General features: G+C 47.4%; 1 protein-coding gene across 1 annotated transcript in view; it reads left to right on the forward strand.

Annotated features, from left to right (window-relative positions):
- LOC139265421 (rho guanine nucleotide exchange factor 26-like) overlaps positions 1-17,655 on the forward strand; it is a 208,162-nt gene that overhangs the window by 157,978 nt on the left and 32,529 nt on the right. The window contains exon 11 of the mRNA XM_070882424.1: positions 2,988-3,142. Within this exon, the coding sequence (XP_070738525.1) occupies positions 2,988-3,142 (155 nt within the window). The remainder of the gene's footprint in view (positions 1-2,987; positions 3,143-17,655) is intronic.

Consider the following 17,655-nt stretch of genomic DNA (forward strand, 5'->3'; position numbering starts at 1 on the left):
TCCCACTGCTGTCATTATTCAATCTGCAAATCCTAGGAAGCAGCACTTCAACATTTGGCACAAGCAGTGCATTTTATTCAAAGAAGATATCGTTACTGGCAAAGGAAATATATGACGGAAAAAAGGGATTTGTTTTGTGAAGACCTTCACTTCGGCTCTCTTCTCCGTGTATTTGTACTGTTGTAGGAGTGTCTATGCTCTCCTGGCTGGCCTCCCTTGCCCTGTCTGTACTCATCGAAAACTCGGCTGCCCGTGTCCTAACTCGCACCCAGTCCCGCTCACCCATCACCCGCTGTGCTCACTGCCCGTGTCCTAACTCGCACCAAGTTCTGCTCACCCATCACCCCCTGTGCTCGCTGACCATGTCCTAACTCGCACCAAGTTCTACTCACCCATCATCCCCTGTGCTCGCTGCCCGTGTCCTAACTCGCACCAAGTCCCGCTCACCCATCACCCCCTGTGTTCGCTGACCTACATTGGCTCCCTGTCTGGCAAAGCCTCGATTTCAAACTTCTCATCCTTCTTTTCAAATCGCTCTATGGCCTCATCATTCCCAGTCTGTGTAACCTCCTCCAGCCCCACAACCCTCCCAGAGGTCAGCGCTCTCCAATTCTGGCCTCTTGCCCATCCTCAATTTTCATCACTCCACCATTGGCGGCCATGTCTTCAGCTGCCTAGGCCCCAAGCTCTGGAATGTACCCCCTAAACCTCCCCGCCTCTCTTAACTCTCTCTCTCTCTCTCTTCCCTTAAGACACTCCTTAAAACCTAGCTCTTTCACCTGTCCTACTATCTCCTTCTGTGGCTTGTTGTCAAATTTTGCTCAATAACGCTCCTGTGAAACGCCTTGAGACGTTTTACAACACAAAAAGTACTATATAAATACAAGCTGTTGTTGCGTTTCATAAGAACATAAGAATTAGGAACAGGAGTAGGCCATCTAGCCCCTCGAGCCTGCTCCCCACTCAACAAGATCATGGCTGATCTGGCCGTGGACTCAGCTCCACTTACCCGCCCGCTCCCCATAACCCTTTATTCCCTTATTGGTTAAAAATCTATCTATCTGTAACTTGAATACATTCAATGAGCTAGCCTCAACTGCTTCCTTGGGCAGAGAATTCCACAGATTCACAACCCTCTGGGAGAAGAAATTCCTTCTCAACTCGGTTTTAAATTGGCTCCCCCGTATTTTGAGGGTGTGCCCCCTAGTTCTAGTCTCCCCGACCAGTGGAAACAACCTCTCTGCCTCTATCTTGTCTATTCCTTTCATTATTTTAAATGTTTCTATAAGATCACCCCTCATCCTTCTGAACTCCAACGAGTAAAGACCCTTAAGGTCCAGGCATGCATTAAATTGTTGGTCTCATTGATGTAAACAGCAACACTTTGTTGTAACATAAATAATAATAGCTTTTCTCCATTGTGAAGATAAGTCTTCTTCGGCAGCACCTCCTAAAAGCGTGACTTCTCCCACCGAGAAGGACAAGGGCAGTCGGCACATAGGAACACAATCACCTCCAGGTTCCCCTCCAAATCACACACCATTCCGAATTGGACATATATCGGCCAAAATCCTGGAACTCCCTACCTAATATAAGAAATAGGAGCAGGAGTAGGCCATACAGCCCCTCGAGCCTGCTCCGCCATTCAATAAGATCATGCTGGGCTGATCTGATCTTGGCCTCAACTCCATTTTCCTGCCTGTTCCCCACAACCCTTGACTCCTCTATAGTTCAAGAATCTGTCTAGCTCCGTCTTGAATATATTCAATGACCCAGCCTCCACAGCTCTGAGGTAGAAAATTCCAAAGATTCACGGCCCTCTGAGAGAAGAAATTCCTCCCCTTCTCCGTCTTAAATGGATGACTCTTTATTCTGAACGTACGCACCCTAGTTCTAGATTCCCCACGAGGGGAAACATCCTCTCAGCATCTATTCTGACAAGCCCCCTCAGAATCGTGTATGTGTCAATAAGATCACCTCTCATTCTTCTAAACTCCAATGAGTATAGGCCCAACCTGCTGAACCATTCCACATAAGACATGACCTTCATCTCCGGAATCAACCTAGTGAACCTTCTCTGAACTGCCTTCAATGCAAGTATATCCTTCCTTAAATACGGAAACCAAAACTAACAGCACTGTGGGACTACTTTCACACACGGACTGCAGTGGTTCAAGAAGAAGGCCCACCACGACCTTCTCGAGCAACAAGGTTTCGTCATTAAATGCCAACCTTGTTGTGATGCCATATATCACGAGAATGAATTTTTTTCTAAAACAGCTTTTTTATCAGTTAATTCCGTGACACTTACACACAGGGGACAGATTGAAGGATTCTCATCTCCATCGTGTTGCCTCGGTCTATTATTGATGAGAAGCTGTGTGTCTTCCTGCTGAGTTTCATCGCGTTGATGCGTGGGGGCAGCTGCGTGATTTTGTTGCTGCAGTGTCCTATGTTAATTGGGAAGCGACATGAGGTGTTGGTTGCTTATCTGGGACACCGTATTTTTGAGTGTTGCCAGAGGCGATTGTTTTGAAACTTAAAAAACAAATTCTTTCGTGAGTCGGTGGTCTGAACAGATCATGAATTCCTCTTCCACCGCATGGATTCACGCGGCAGTGACAGTATAAAGAACTTTCTTCATTTCATTGATAAGAGCCCCGTGGACTAAATCAGAAGGTGCTCCTCCTGAAGCCTACTGTGGAGTTCATTTTCGATGTACATGCTATTTTTAGTTGAGGTGTCGATCGTCAGACGACACCCACTACTTGTCCCTTAGAAACACAGAAACATAGAAAATAGGTGCAGGAGTAGGCCATTCGGCCCTTCTAGCCTGCACCGCCATTCAATGAGTTCATGGCTGAACATGCAACTTCAGTACCCCATTCCTGCTTTCTCGCCATACCCCTTGATCCCCCTAGTAGTAAGGACTACATCTAACTCTCTCGCTCGTTCTGTTCTGACAGTCTGGTATTTTCTCCCCGCAGCCATTTCCCCTGGTCTCTTCGTCGCGGTGGCTGTCCAAGCGAGGTGAGCTGATGGGGTTCGTCGAGGACACGGGGATTTTTTCCAAACGCACGTCTAAGCAGCAAGTGTATTTCTTCCTCTTCAATGATGTCCTCATTGTCACAAAGAAGAAAAGGTGAGTTGGCAGACCTCTCCCCTCTCCTCTCCCCTCTCCCCTCGCTCTCTCATCCTCCCCTCGCTCTCTCATCCTCCCCTCGCTCTCTCATCCTCCCCTCGCTCTCTCATCCTCCCCTCGCTCTCTCATCCTCCCCTCGCTCTCACATCCTCCCCTCGCTCTCACATCCTCCCCTCGCTCTCACATCCTCCCCTCGCTCTCACATCCTCCCCTCGCTCTCTCATCCTCCCCTCGCTCTCTCATCCTCCCCTCGTTCTCTCATCCTCCCCTCGCTCTCTCATCCTCCCCTCGCTCTCTCATCCTCCCCTCGCTCTCTCCCCCTCCCCTCGCTCTCTCCCCCTCGCTCTCTCCCCTCCCCTCGTGCTCCCCCCCTCTCCACACTCCCCCCCCCCCTCTCAGTGCTCCCCCCCCTTCTCAGCGCTCCCCCCCATCCGCGCTCCCTCCCCATGCGTGCTCCCCCCCCATTCTCCACGCTCCGCCCCCATCTCCGCTCCCCCCCTCTCCATGCTCTCCCCCCCTCTCCTCCACGCTCCCCCCCCCCTCTCCGCGCTCCCCCCCCTTTCCGCTCCCCCCCCCCCCCCCCCCGTTCCCTCCCCTCTCTCTTCCCCTCTCGCTCTCCCTCCCCTCTCGCGATCTCCCTCCCCTCTCGGGCTCTCCCTCCCTTCTCGGCCATCACTCTCTCCCCTCTCTCACCTTTCTCCCCTCTCTCACCTTTCTCTCCTCTCTCCCCCCTCTCCCCCCCTATGTTCCTCTCCCTCCACTCCTGAGTGTAGTGACTCCTCACTTGGATATGGTTCCATAAGGGGCAATCACCCTCGGTGTCGACAGGCTATTCAATCCTCAGCTTCCGACAGGAGTGACTGGATAACAGCATCATCATCACCTCCAGATTTCTGTCTAAGCCACACACCTGGGCACATATCCCCAGGCCTTGACTAATGCTAGATCAACATCCCGGAATTCTCTACCTAACACGATCACCACAAGGACTGCAGTAGTTCGAGAACAAGGTCCACCACCACCTGCTTCTCGAGAACCAGGTCCATGTTGCCCATATCCCAAGAACAAATAATAATTTTTAAAGTCAAGGGCAAAAACCTGGGCCAGTATTCCCCTTCCTTATTTAAAGGGCACCAAGGTTTCGAGCAGCACATTGGTTAAGATCAGCAAAGCTCGGCACAGATCACTGATCGAGCGGGAGACGTACTACTACAAAAACAACAACTTGCATTTATATGGCATCTTTAATGTAGTAGAACATTCCATGGGGCTTCACAGGAGCGTTATCAATCAAAATTTGACACCGCGCCACATAAGGCGAAATTAGGACAGGCGACCAAAAGCTTGGTTACAGAGGTAGGTTTTAACGAGCGTCTTTAAGGAGGAGAGTGAGGGGGGAGAGGCTTAAGGAGGGAATTCCAGGGCTCAAGGCCCAGGCAGCTGAAGACACAGCCACCATTGGCGAAGCGATGAAAGTCAGGGGCGGGCAAGAGGCCAGAGTTGGAGGAGTGCAGAGATCTCGGAGGGTTGCACCTAATGTGTGTGGCTCAGCTGCTGACTTCCTGAGCCATCAAGGAGTTCCCAAAACAATGCTTTTCAAACACTCCGTCATCCAGATATCCCTTTAAACAGATCACACTGCTGCATGATGCCGTAGGGCAAAGGGCTAAATGGGGCAACCACTTAGTGTTTGTTTATCTCGGCGCTGCAGTATCATTAGGATGCTGATTTCCCAGAAATAGTTCCCAATTGCTGCTACTTGTGGAATAATGAGAGCCAGGCACACTGTGTGTTCAGTATGTCGTGGTCCTTAATTTGAGGAAGTTTTTAGGAATTGTTTACTTGCTAATCTGGTTTCTGGAACTCTTGGCCTTGCAAAGAGAAGGAAAAATGCTGCTGGGATGTGGGAGGCTAAAAGGGACTATGTCACATTAGTTTTATATCCGAAACAAAGCCAGGGGAAGGCTGTTACTTGCTGTACGTTGCTGGACTGCTTTCAAGTGGATGCTGTAAACATCCAACATAGATCGGAACCAGATGTTTCGCAGAAACTGGGAAAGCTGACTGCTGTAAGTGCCCGGAAGGTTACTCGTTGCTGCTTGCTGATGGTGGCCAAACTATAACAAACTTAATATCAGACTTGGGTTTATGAGAACTGGCTTTTGTAATGGCCCTTGACTCGCTGCCCCTGATTGGCTCAGTTTGTTTTGTTGTTGTTTACGAATGTGGGCGGCACTGGCGAGGCGGCATTGGTTGCCCATCGCTCGGGGCCCCGAAGAGGTGGCACTGGGTCTTCTCCTTGATCCCACTTGCAGCCCCTGTGGTGATCGTGCCCCCACCATGGCGTTAGGTGAGGAATACCAGGATATGTCTGCGCTCCTCAAATTCTGCCCTCTTGAGCATCCCTGATTATAACTGCTCAACCATCGGTGGCCGTGCCTTCAGCTGCCTGGGCTCTAAGCTCTGGAATTCCCTCCCTAAACCTCTCTACCTCTCTCTTCTCCTTTAAGACGCTCCTTAAAACCTACCTCTTTAAACAAGCTTTTGGTCACCTGCCATAATTTCTTCTTATGTGGCTCGGTGTCAAATTTATCTGCTTTGTCTTATAACACTGCTGTGAAGCTCCTTGTCATATTTTACTACGTTAAAGGCGTTAATAAATAAAAGTTGATATTGGAAACAGGAGGAGGCCATTCAGCCCCTCAAACATGCTCCGCCATTCAGTTAGATCATGGCTGATCCGTACCTCTGCTCCATTTACCCTCCTTGGTTCCACATCCCTTGATAACCTTATCCAACAAAAATCTATCGATCATGAAAACTCCAATTGTCTCCCAGCATCCACAGCCTTGTTATGGGCAGAGAATTACAGATCTCTACTAACCCTTTTTGAGAAAAAGTGCTTCCTGATTTGCCTCCTAAATGGCCTGGTTCTAATTTTAAGACTTGTTTCCTCGTTCTTGATTCGCCCACCAGAAGGCTCGCTGAAAAATGAGAGGGAATTAAACAATAATGGATGCTGTCACCACAGATCGATAGTCCATCCAATTTTTACCTTAAAAAAAAACATTCTCCCTAAAGTACAGCTGTAACCTAACTTATTAATCAGTAAGGTAGAATTATTTGTATTTCCCTTCCTCCCATTCCCTTGTTTGGAGCCATGTCTGATGTGTAGGTCAAAGGAAAGAAAGAACTTGCATTTATATAGCGCCTTTCACATCCTCAAGATGTTCCAAAGCACTTTACAACCACAAAGAAGTGTAGTCACAGTTGTAATGTATTTCCCACAGCAAGCTCCCACAAACAGCAATGAGATGAATGACCATGGGATCTTTAATGTCATCCTGAGAGGGCAGATAGGTTTTAATGTCTCATTTGAAAGGTGGCACCTCTGACAGAGCAGCACTCCTGCACTGGGAGTGACAGCCTAGATTTTGTGTTCAAGTTCCTGGAGTGGGACTTGAACCCACAACCTTCTGACTCAGAGGCGAGAGTGCTGCCCACTGAGCCACGGCTGATAGTATGCCATTTGTATGTCAAGGGACGCAGGTAACCTTCGACAAGGCCTCTGACATGCCAGTCTATAAACCCCTAGAGTTGGATAAGGTTAGGCCAAAAAGGGTTTTCTCCTCTGATTGTTCCTTTGCAAAATAGTGAACGAGAGGCTCCTTCAATTAACATCGGAACAGAGGCAGGGAGTGAGGCTGATGTATGATGAGAAAGATGATATGCTGTCGACCCATTATTGCGCAGTTGTTGGGGTTGTTACATTCTGGAACAGTTGATGGTAATAAATCAAGAGGCAGGAAAAGAATGTGACTCAGTCATGTGGTGGAGATAGCTTCAGGTACAGTCCACTTGTGCAGAGATCGGGAACCAGGAGTAAACTGACCATCAATAGCATGCAGAACGAACGTGGAGCACGAGGAAGCTTCTTCTGTCCCTGTGGGCCAGTTTCTGGTCTCACTGTGATGGGGGGCCCTGAACATTTGTGAAGTATTTACCATTGGGGAAATACTCCAGATATAGCCAGCCAGCAGTCTATTATATTTGTGACCCCAGTCTCGGAATGAAGTTCAGAAAGTTTGGAATTAAACTTCTGCAGCTACATAATCATTCTTCGTTCCTGCTCGTCTTCCCGAGCGGGAACTAAACCCCAATGGTGAAGTAATTCCTTTCATTGCATTACTCTCATTTCTTTCCATTTAATTACTTTGAATGTTTCTCATCTGTTTCTTATTGCGATGGTCTGAGGTGCTTAATAAGGCCGCCTGGCTTGCCAGGGTAGCCGTCTTCCTGCTAAGAATTATGGGGAGGTGTAACAAACGTCAAGTTGGATTCCATACCTCCACCACATCTCCATCTGATGTCGGCTGGAGCTCAGTGGACACCACTCTCGCCTCTGAATCACATCCCACTCCAGAGACTTGAACACGAAAAATCTAGGCAGTGCAGTGCTGAGGGAGGGCTGCACTGTCAGAGGTGTGCCGTCTTTGAGATGAGACGTTAAACCGAGGTCCCATCTGCCTGCTCAGGAGGATATAAAAGATCCCATGGCATTATTTGGAAGAAGAGCAAGAGCGTTCTTCCCTGGTGTCCTGGCCAATATTTATCCCTCAATCAACATAACAAAAACAAAGATTATCGGGTCATTATCACATTGCTGTTTGTGGGAGCTCGCTGTGCGCAAATTGGCTGCTGCATTTCCCACATTATAACAATGACTACACTACAAAAGTACTTCATTGGCTGTGGAGCGCTTTGAGATGTCCGGTGGTCATTAAAGGCGTTATGTAAATCCATGTGTTTCTTTATATAAAGCATGGCACTGTGCCATAATCCTCCGTGAAATCATTAAACTTGAGAGGGACTTTAAACAGGAAGAGTTCCTGATTACATAATCAGTCTTCGCTGGAAAAACAGATGGCTCTTTCTGTGACGATGTTGGTTGAGGCTGCAATGCTAGCCAAAACACCAGAACCTCCTGCCCTTCAAATGGCGCCGTGGCGATCCTTTAGGTCCACCTGAGAGCAAAGGCTGGTAGGGCCTTGGTTTAATGTCTTCACTGAATGGCGGCACCTCGGACAAAGCAGCACGCCCTCAGAGGTCAACTTGGATTACAGCCGTAACTGCAGTATAACTCCAAACTGGTGCAAAGACAATTTTTGAAAGTACCCGAGGAGTTTCTGCAAAGACTTTGTGTGGAATCTTTTCCCGGTTACGATTGAGCGAACGTTTGTCTGCAGTGTTTAAATTTAGTCTCAGTGTGGTGTAGGCTTCGAAGTGTCTACCACTGAGCTACATCTGACACCTAACTGTCACACTGCCACCCAATGTTCCCACCCAATTTTAATGTTGGTGCGCTGTCCCTTTAAATGGCTGCGCGGCCCATTCAAATTTTCGCGCATGCGCGGGACCACCAGACCGCCGCGCGGCCAAACAGCTTAGCGGGAACGTTGCAGCCACCTGACGCAGTAGATAAAGCGGGTGCATATTGGAAGGAGAGATGAGCCCCCGCATTTAACCTAAATCGCACGGCTAGCAAGGTGAACAGAGTCAATGGAGCATGAATTTGGACGAGGTGTAAATAAAATGCCGTCCAACCCAAAAACGGTCCCAATCCCGCCGGGCGGTTTAGCTTAAAATGGAGGGTAACGGTTCAGCAATGGAGCGGAGAGGTCAACAAGACAGCGAGAAAGACCTTAACCCAATGGGAAAAAAAGGCCGGAGCTTCATTGCATAACGGGAAAAAGGGCAAGTCTATGTTATCTTAACTCACAAACCACATTGTAGAGTAAACAGCCCCAGAGCCAGAGTGGTGAAAGATCTCGTTGATTTTTTTTGGATGCTATGTTAAAATAACACTGCTGCACTTAATGATTTCCAGCTACACTTTATAAGCCACTTAAAACGTTTGGTAACTTGAACAATGTAAGTACTATAAAATCTGGTCTGTAGGTCACACCTTCCCGCATGTTTTACTATTCTCTGTAGGGTTACGATAGATGGGAATTGAAGCGATTTCACTGCGAGGGTGGAAACGGGCATTGGAACAGCATTGATCAGCACACCAACTGGGGCGCTCTCATCTGAGTCAGAAGGTTGTGTGTTCAAGTCCCACTCCAGAGACTAGATTCCATAATCTAGGCTGACACTCCAGTGCAGTGCTGAGGGAGTGCTGCACTGTTGGAGGTGCCAACTTTCGGATGGGACGTTAAACCGAGGCCCTGTCTGCTTTTGCAGGTGGACATAAATGATCCCACAGCACTATTTCAAAGAAGAGCAGGGGAGTTATCCTCGGTGTCCTGGCCGATATTTATCCCTCAACCAACATCACTAAAATCTGATGATATGGTCATTAATACAATGGCTGTTTGTGGGAGCTTGCTGTGAGCAGATTGACTCTTGTGTTTCCTACATTACAACAGTCACTACACTTCAAAAATACGTAATTGGCTGTAAAACGCTTTGGGACACCTGCGGTATTGAAAGGTGCTATAAAAATGCAAGTTCTTTCTTTCTGCTGAGACATTGAGGTTTGACCTATGTCTGGGTGGATTGTGTACAGTGTTGTGGGAGTGGGGAATCACTCTCTTTTTTGTACGATGGCTTTATAAATCAATCAATATAATTCAAACTGCCTCGCCTTTCGTTTAGACAGTTTACAACCTTCTGGACTCAACATTGTGTTCAGCAATTTCAGACCATAACCCCTGCCCATAGTTGGCTCCCTTCCCCCACGATCTTATGTAATTTTTTTGTCTTTGTCTCCAATGGCAGCTGGTCATTATTCCGCCATTCACACCCTATCCAGACTAACCTTTTTCTAACTCCTGGCATTACCATTTCACTGGAATATAGGAACATAAGAAACAGGAGCAGGAGTAGGCCATTTGGCCCCTCGAGCCTGCTCCGCCATTCAATCAGATCATGGCTGATCTGATCATGGACTCAGCTCCACTTCCCTGCCCGCACCCCATAACCCTTTAGTCTCTTATCGCTCAAAAATCTTGTCTATCTCCGCCTTAACTATATTCAGTGACCCAGCCTCCACAGATCTCTGGGGCAGAGAATTCCACAGATTTACAACCCTCTGAGAGAAGAAATTTCTCCTCATCTCAGTTTTAAATGGACAGCCCCTTATTCTGAGTATGTCCCCTAGTTTTAATTTCCCCTATGAGTGGAAATATCCTCTTTGCATCCATCTTGTCAAGCCCCCTCATTATCTTATAAATTTCAATGCGATCACCTCTCATTCTTCTGAACTCCAATGTGTACAGGCTCAACCTACTCAACCTTTCCTCATAAGTCAAACCCCTCATCTCGGAAATTAACCTAGTGAACCTTCTCTGAACAGCCTCCAATGCAAGTATATCCTTCCTTAAATACAGAGACCAAAACTGTACGCAGTACTTCAGGTGAGGCCTCACCAATACCCTATACATTTGTAGCAGGACTTCTCTGCTTTTATACTCCATCCCCCTTGCAATAAAGGTCAACATTCCATTTGCCTTCCTGATTACTTGCTGTACCTGCATACTAACTTTTTGTGTTTCATGCGCAAGGACTCCCAGGTCTCTCTGTACTGCAGCACTTTGCAATTTTTCTCCATTTAAATTATAATTTGCTTTTCTATTATTTCTGCCAAAGTGGATAACCTCACATTTTCCCACATTATATTCCATCTGCCAAATATTTGCCCACTCACTTAGCCTGTTTATATCCCTTTGCAGATGTTTTGTGTCCTCAAGTCGGCCCATCATGGAGAGTGGAAGATGTTCAAAGAATTCTTTTGGTGCATCCCCTAAAAATAACAGAATTCCCTATTTTGAGCATCAAATTAAAATTTTCTTTTATGTGCCTAAAATTACAGTTGGACAAGTTTATACAGGCAATTTCCATCTTAAATACGGACATAGAAATTTATAATGAAATGTGCCACAGCTTTTCTAATTTTTAATATAATATAGTTATGATTTTTTTTAAACAACAAATTTAACAGCGTACAAGATTTCTGAAATTGAGGATACACAAGGTTACCCTTTGCCTTTAAAATGTCATGAATTCTGCATTTGTCAAATGTGCTGAGTAAAACCACTGAAATGGCAAATTAGAAGTTTACGCTGATGGGGTGGGATGAAATAAGGGTGGGAGGATGAAATAAGGGTGGGAGGAGGAACGAGTGGAGCATAAGCACTAGCACAGTCCAGTTGGGCCCAATGACCTGATTTGGTGCTGTAAAATTTGAGGTAATTCTCTGCAGTTTCAGTTTGTGAGGCCTGTGGCTTTAAGCCCAGTCTCTCGCCAAGTCCTCGGAAGCCTGTAATTGGGCGCCCCAGCCTATTCGACCAATTAAGAATGACTTAAGGGTTTGGGAGCATAAACAGACGTGCGCTGATTGAAAGCAGCTTGCAATGGTGAAGGAGGTTGGTGGGGGGGGGGGTTGAGGGGGTGGGGAGGAGTCTGTGGGCATTGAAGTATTGTATCGGGGTTGTCTTTATCTCCGGGAAGTTCCAGCTCCGGGAGTTCAACAGCAGAAAGAGAATTAATGATGTTAAGGAGGTCTTGTTATCTTTGTGGCAATGTTTGTCTTGTACTGGGGAATTGGCTGCTACTTTAACTCTGGCAACTTGCATACAGGCGAGTTGCTGAAGCATTCCGTTTACATGTGGGAACAGCTGAATGCAAGTTGCATTTTTTCTGTAATAGTGCTGTGATGTTTGGGGAGCAGTGTATGTCAGTGAGTGGGGCAGGTGGAACAAACATTTCTCCTCTGGAACCGGGGGCCCAAATCCAGTCCAGAATTTGTAGGACTGCGGAAAAACAACCCTTCTTTGTAACACGCCGAAGCAAAATGAGTTGGATGCAGTTTAATTTCCCCAGCAAAGGGGAAATCATGTACACAAAACCAACAGTTCCATCAACACCTGTGAAGAGAACAGCAGCAAGTTACATAGAAATAGGAGGATGCCATTCAGCCCCTCGAGCCTGCTCTGCCATTCAATGAGATCATGGCTGATCTGCGACCTAACTCCATATACCCGCCTTTAGCCCATATCCCTTAATACCTTTGGTTAACAAAAAACTGTCAATTTCCGATTTAAAATTAATAATTTACCTAGCATCAATACCAATTGTCATTTGCAGAAGAGTTCCAAACTTCTACCACCCTTTGTGTGTACAAGTGTTTCCAAATTTCACTCCTGAAAGGTCTGGCTCTAATTTTTAGACTGTGCTCCCTAGTCCTAGACTCCCCAACCAGCAAAAATAGTTTCTCTCTATCTACAATATCCTGAAAACTTCAACCAGATTACCCTTTAACCACCTAATTTCTGGGGAATACAACCCTAATTTGTCTAATCTTTCCTCGTAACTTAACCCTTGGAGTCCGGGTATCATTCTGGTAAACCTACGCTGCACTCCCTCCAAGGCCACTATATCCTTCCTAAGGTGTGGTACCCAGAACTACTTTCAGTGCTCTGAGTGTGGTCTAACCAGGGTTTTGTACAGCTGCACCACATCTTCTACATTCATATAGCATCTTTCATGACCTAAGGGATGTCCCAAAAGTGCTTTACAGCCAGTGCCTGCAAGCCATTTGGGCCCTGCAGCGTAATTAAGGACAAAAACAGCGTCATTGACATCAATACATCGCACCCTCGCATTCCTATCATGGTAGTCACATTGTGACTGACTCCTGCTCTCAACAATTTCTTTCATAGTAGGGTATATAAGGAATAACCTGATTTTGAGCGTCCTTTTCATTAGCAGCTCTGCGGGTGGAACCCTTGTGAGCAAGTGTGGTTGGGATCTATTGGCCAACAGGAGGTGTGATAAGCAGCTTTGTAGGGAACCCCCTTGGATTCTGAGCATCCCCTGTTTGATTATCTGCACTGCTCGTTCCGCCTGGCCGTTTGAGGCCGGCTTGAACGGTGCTGTTCTGACATGGTTGATTCCATTGCCTGCCATGAAGACCTGGAATTCAGTGCTTGTGAAGCATGGGCCATTGTCGCTGACCAAGACATCTGGTAGATCATGGGTGGCGAACATTGTCCGTAGGCTTTCTACCGTGGCAGAGGATGTGCTTGAATTTAAAGTGCCATACTCAATCCATTTGGAGTAGGCGTCTACTACAACCAAAAACATTTTTCCCATGAAAGGACCTGCGTGGTCCACATGGATGCATGACCATGGCTTGGCGAGCCAGGACCCGGGCTAAGGGGGGCTTCCCTGGGTGCGTTGCCCAGCTGAGCACACGTGTTGCACCTGCGAACACAAAGTTCCAGGTCTGTATCTATCCCTGACCACCAAACGTGTGACCTGGCAATTGCCTTCATCATGACGATGCCCGGGTGCTCATTGTGAAGTTCTCTGATAAACACCTCTCTGCCCATCTGGGGCATGATCTCGGTTTCCCCACAGTAGGCAATCGGTCTGAATCAAGAGTTCATCCTTGCGCCTATGAAACGGTTTAAATTCCTCAGGGCATGCCCCGTACGTGGCTGCCTAGTCCCCATTCAGGACACATTTCTTAACTAAAGACAGTAGCGGGTCTTTATTTGTCCAGACTTTAATCTGATGGGCTGTCACAGGTGAGCCTTCACTTTCGAAAGCTTCAACAGCCATGACCATCTCAGCATGATGCTCAGCTACCCCCTCAGTGGTGGCTAGCCTGCTGAGTGCATCGGCGCAGTTTTCTGTGCCGAATTGTGTAGTCATAGGCGCACCTCTGTATGCGGGCTGATGCATTTGCATTTATGGCCTTGTTGTTGGCCAAAAGGGACGTTAGGGGTTTGTGATCTGTCTCCAGCTCAAATTTCTTGCCAAACAGGTACTGGTGCATTTTTTTTTACTGCATATACACATGTTAACGCTTCCTTTTCTACCATCCCATAGCCCCTTTCTGCCTGAGACAGACTTCTGGAGGCATAAGATACTGGCTGTAACTGACCATTGGCATTCACATGCTGCAACACACACCCGACCTCATAGGACGACGCATCGCATGTTAAAACAAGTTTCTTACACGGGTCATATAACGTTAATCGTTTGTTGGAGCGTAACAAATTGCGTGCTCTATCAAAAGCCCTTTCCTGGCTGTCCCCCCAGACCCATTTGCGACCTTTGCGTGGGAGCACATGTAGCGGCTCTAACAGCGTACTCAATTTGGGAAGAAAGTTACCAAAATAGTTCAGGAGCCCCAGGAACGAACGCAGCTCCGTCGTGTTACGGGGTCTGGGTGCTCTCTGGATTGCTTCTGTTTTGGACGCAGTAGGTCTGATCCCATCTGCCGCTATCCTCCTCCCCAGGAATTCTACCTCTGGAGCTAAGAAGACGCACTTCGCCTTTTTCAGTCGCAGCTCTACCCGGTCCAGTCTGCGTAGCACCTCCAGGTTGTGGAGGTGTTCTTCAGTATCACGACCCGTGATGAGGATGTTGTCTTGAAAAACCACTGTCCTTGGAATCGACTTGAGGAGGGTTTCCATATTTTGCTGAAAGATCGCAACGGCCGAACGAATCCCGAACAGACATCTGTTATACTCAAACAACCCCTTGTGTGTCGTGATGGTGGTCAGCTTCTTCGACTCACTCGCCAGCTCCTGGGTCATGTAAGCTGAGGTCAGGTCCAATTTTGAAAAAAGTTTGCCACCGGATAGCGTCGCAAAGAGGTCCTCCGCTCTTGGTAGTGGGTACTGGTCTTAGAGTGACACCCGATTGATGGTGGCCTTGTAATCGCCACGTATCCTCATCCGCCTTGAGCACCGGCACAATCGGGCTCGCCCAGTCACTGAAATCGACTGGCGAGATGATGCCTTCCCTCAACAGGCGATCCAATTCAAAACTTCTATCTTTTCGCGCATCACGTACGGCACTGCTCTGGCCTTGTGGTGTACTGGCCTGGCGTCCGGGTTTATGTGAATCACTACCTTGGCCCCCATGAAAGTGCCGATGCCGGGTTGAAATAATGTCAAATTTGTCCAGGACCTGTGAGCATGATACAGAAGAAATTGCATTGACATCGCCCCATTTCCACTTCATGACAGCAAGCCAACTCCTCCCCAGTAGTGCGGGACCGTCCCCCGGGACAATCCAGAGTAGCAACCTGTTCTCCGAATCTTTGTGGGTCACGACTACCATGGCGCTGCCTAGCACCGGAATGATCTCCTTTGTATAAGTCCGTAGCTGTGCATCAGTTGGCAATAATTTTGGCCTCCTGGCCTTGGACACCCACAACCTTTCGAACTGTTGGATACTCATCAGGGACTAGCTGGCTCCCATGTCTAGCTCCGTTAATACTGGGAGGCTATTGAGGAGCACTTTCATCATTATCAGTGGCGTCCTGGTATACGAACTGTATATGGGCTCCACATGAACTCGCTGAACTTCAGCTTCCAGCGATTTCCCCCAGTATTAATTTGGCCTCGTAGGGCTTACATTGTCCCCATCCTCCTCGTACATCAACCTGGCTGCAGGCTTCTTGCACATATGTGCCAAGTGACCGCTGACGTTGCAGTTTCTGCAGGTATATTGCTGATACCTGCAAGCTCTGGCTGGATGTTTGCCTCCATGCCTCCAGCATGAGCTGGAGGCCCCGTTGTTGGAAACAAAAGGTCTATTACCAGTTGATCGTCTCTCACTGTCTCTGTAACTGTCCTTAAGCACACCATTAACAGGTGTTGATGGCCCCATTACTGGCCACATTGTCATTGTGATGGCATGAATTGCCGTTCAGCTAGCCATTGTCTCTGTTGAATTCTCCCTTTGGGTTTGACTACATGCTGGGACATGTTCAATTGCCCTTGTTTGCCTGGAGGAACTGTGTGCCGCTTCCAAGGTCAAGTCTTTGGTCTCAGTTTCCTGAAAACCCCAGCGTGCCCGGTGCCCTCAATAAAAAAAGTCTTGCAGCATCTCCACTTGCAGCATCTGTGAACTTACTTAGGCTCACCAGTCACCGGAGATCTGGCACAAAGTCTGGAACACTTTGCCCTTCTCGCCGCCGGTGCATGTAAAACCGGTGTCTCGCCATGTGCATGCTGCTCGCCGGTTTAAGGTGTTCCCCGATCAACTTACTGAGCTCTTCAAACGTCTTGTCCGCCGGCTTCTCTGGCACTAGAAGGTCCTTCATCAGGGAGTACGTTCTGGATCCACAAACCGTCAGATGAGCCCTGCGTTTGACGGCCGAATCCTGTCCCACCATTCCTTAGTGACAAAACTTTGCTGTAGTCTCTCAATAAAGTCGTCCCAATCATCACCAACACAGTACCTCTCTTCTGTGCTGCTAGTGGCCATGCTCGCGTGGTTTAAATCCCAGTTTCTCGTCACCAATGATATGTCCCTACTATACAGTATAAATGCACACGAGGCCCATACTTGAGAGACGGTCACTCTGTGACCAGTTACATTTATTACCAAGACCTCAAATGACGAAGGTGGGTCTAGCTTCCCCTTTTATACCTGAAAGTCTAGGTTAGGAGTGTCTCCCACAAGTTCACACCTTGTGGTCAATGTTCTCAAGGTGTACAACTTAGGTCAGCTTATACATGGGTTACAATGATAGTTGAATACATGACAGGTATGGAGTACAAAAATATGGAAATGATCATGAACCAATTAGATTTCGAAGCAAATGATTAGTAGTGAGTTGGGAGGACAATCCTGACTGAAAGGCCGGACTGAGTGAGATTAGCCACACTAACTCCAATCAGTATAAAACACTGGTTCAGCCTCAACTGGAGTATTGTTTCCAATTCTGGGCACCACACTTTAGGAAGGATGTGAAGGCCTTAGAGAGGGTGCAGCAAAGATTTACAATAATGGTTCCAGGGATGAGGGACTTCAGTTACATGGATAGACTGGAGAAGCCGAGGTTGTTCTCCTTAGAGGTGTTCAAAATCATGAGGGGTCTGGACAGAGTAGATGGAGAGAAGAAACTGTTCTCATTGGAAAAAGGGCTGAGAAGCAGAGGACACAGATTTAAGGTGATTGGCAGAAGATACGAAGGCAGCATTAAAAAAAAACTTTTTTACGCAACAAGTGATTAGGACCTGGAATGCACTTCTGTGATTCTATTTATACAGCACCTTTCAGATCCTCGGAATATTCCAAAGCGTTTGAAACCAATTAATTACTTCTGAAGTGTGGTCACTGACTTTATGTCGGTAAACACAGTCATATTTACACAACAAGGTTCCACAAATAGCAAGCGACCAGTTAATCTACATTTTGGATGGTGTTGGGTAAGGGAAGGGTGCTGAGGCTCATGCCTGTCTCATATCACACTGAGATCTGTATAGCTGCCAACTGAGTCATCTAGGTGTGGTTCCTAAATAAAGAAAGCCTTGCACTGATTGATACAGGGCAGCCAATTTGTGCACAGCAAGGTCCCACAAACAGCAACGAGAGAAAGAACCAAATAATCTGTTTTATATTTATCCCTCAACTAACATCACTAAAACAGATTATCCGATTATTATCACATTGCTGTTTGTGGGAGCTTGCTGTGTGCAAATTGG

Source organism: Pristiophorus japonicus, chromosome 6, assembly GCF_044704955.1.
Source record: "Pristiophorus japonicus isolate sPriJap1 chromosome 6, sPriJap1.hap1, whole genome shotgun sequence".
Classification (NCBI taxonomy): domain Eukaryota; kingdom Metazoa; phylum Chordata; class Chondrichthyes; family Pristiophoridae; genus Pristiophorus; species Pristiophorus japonicus.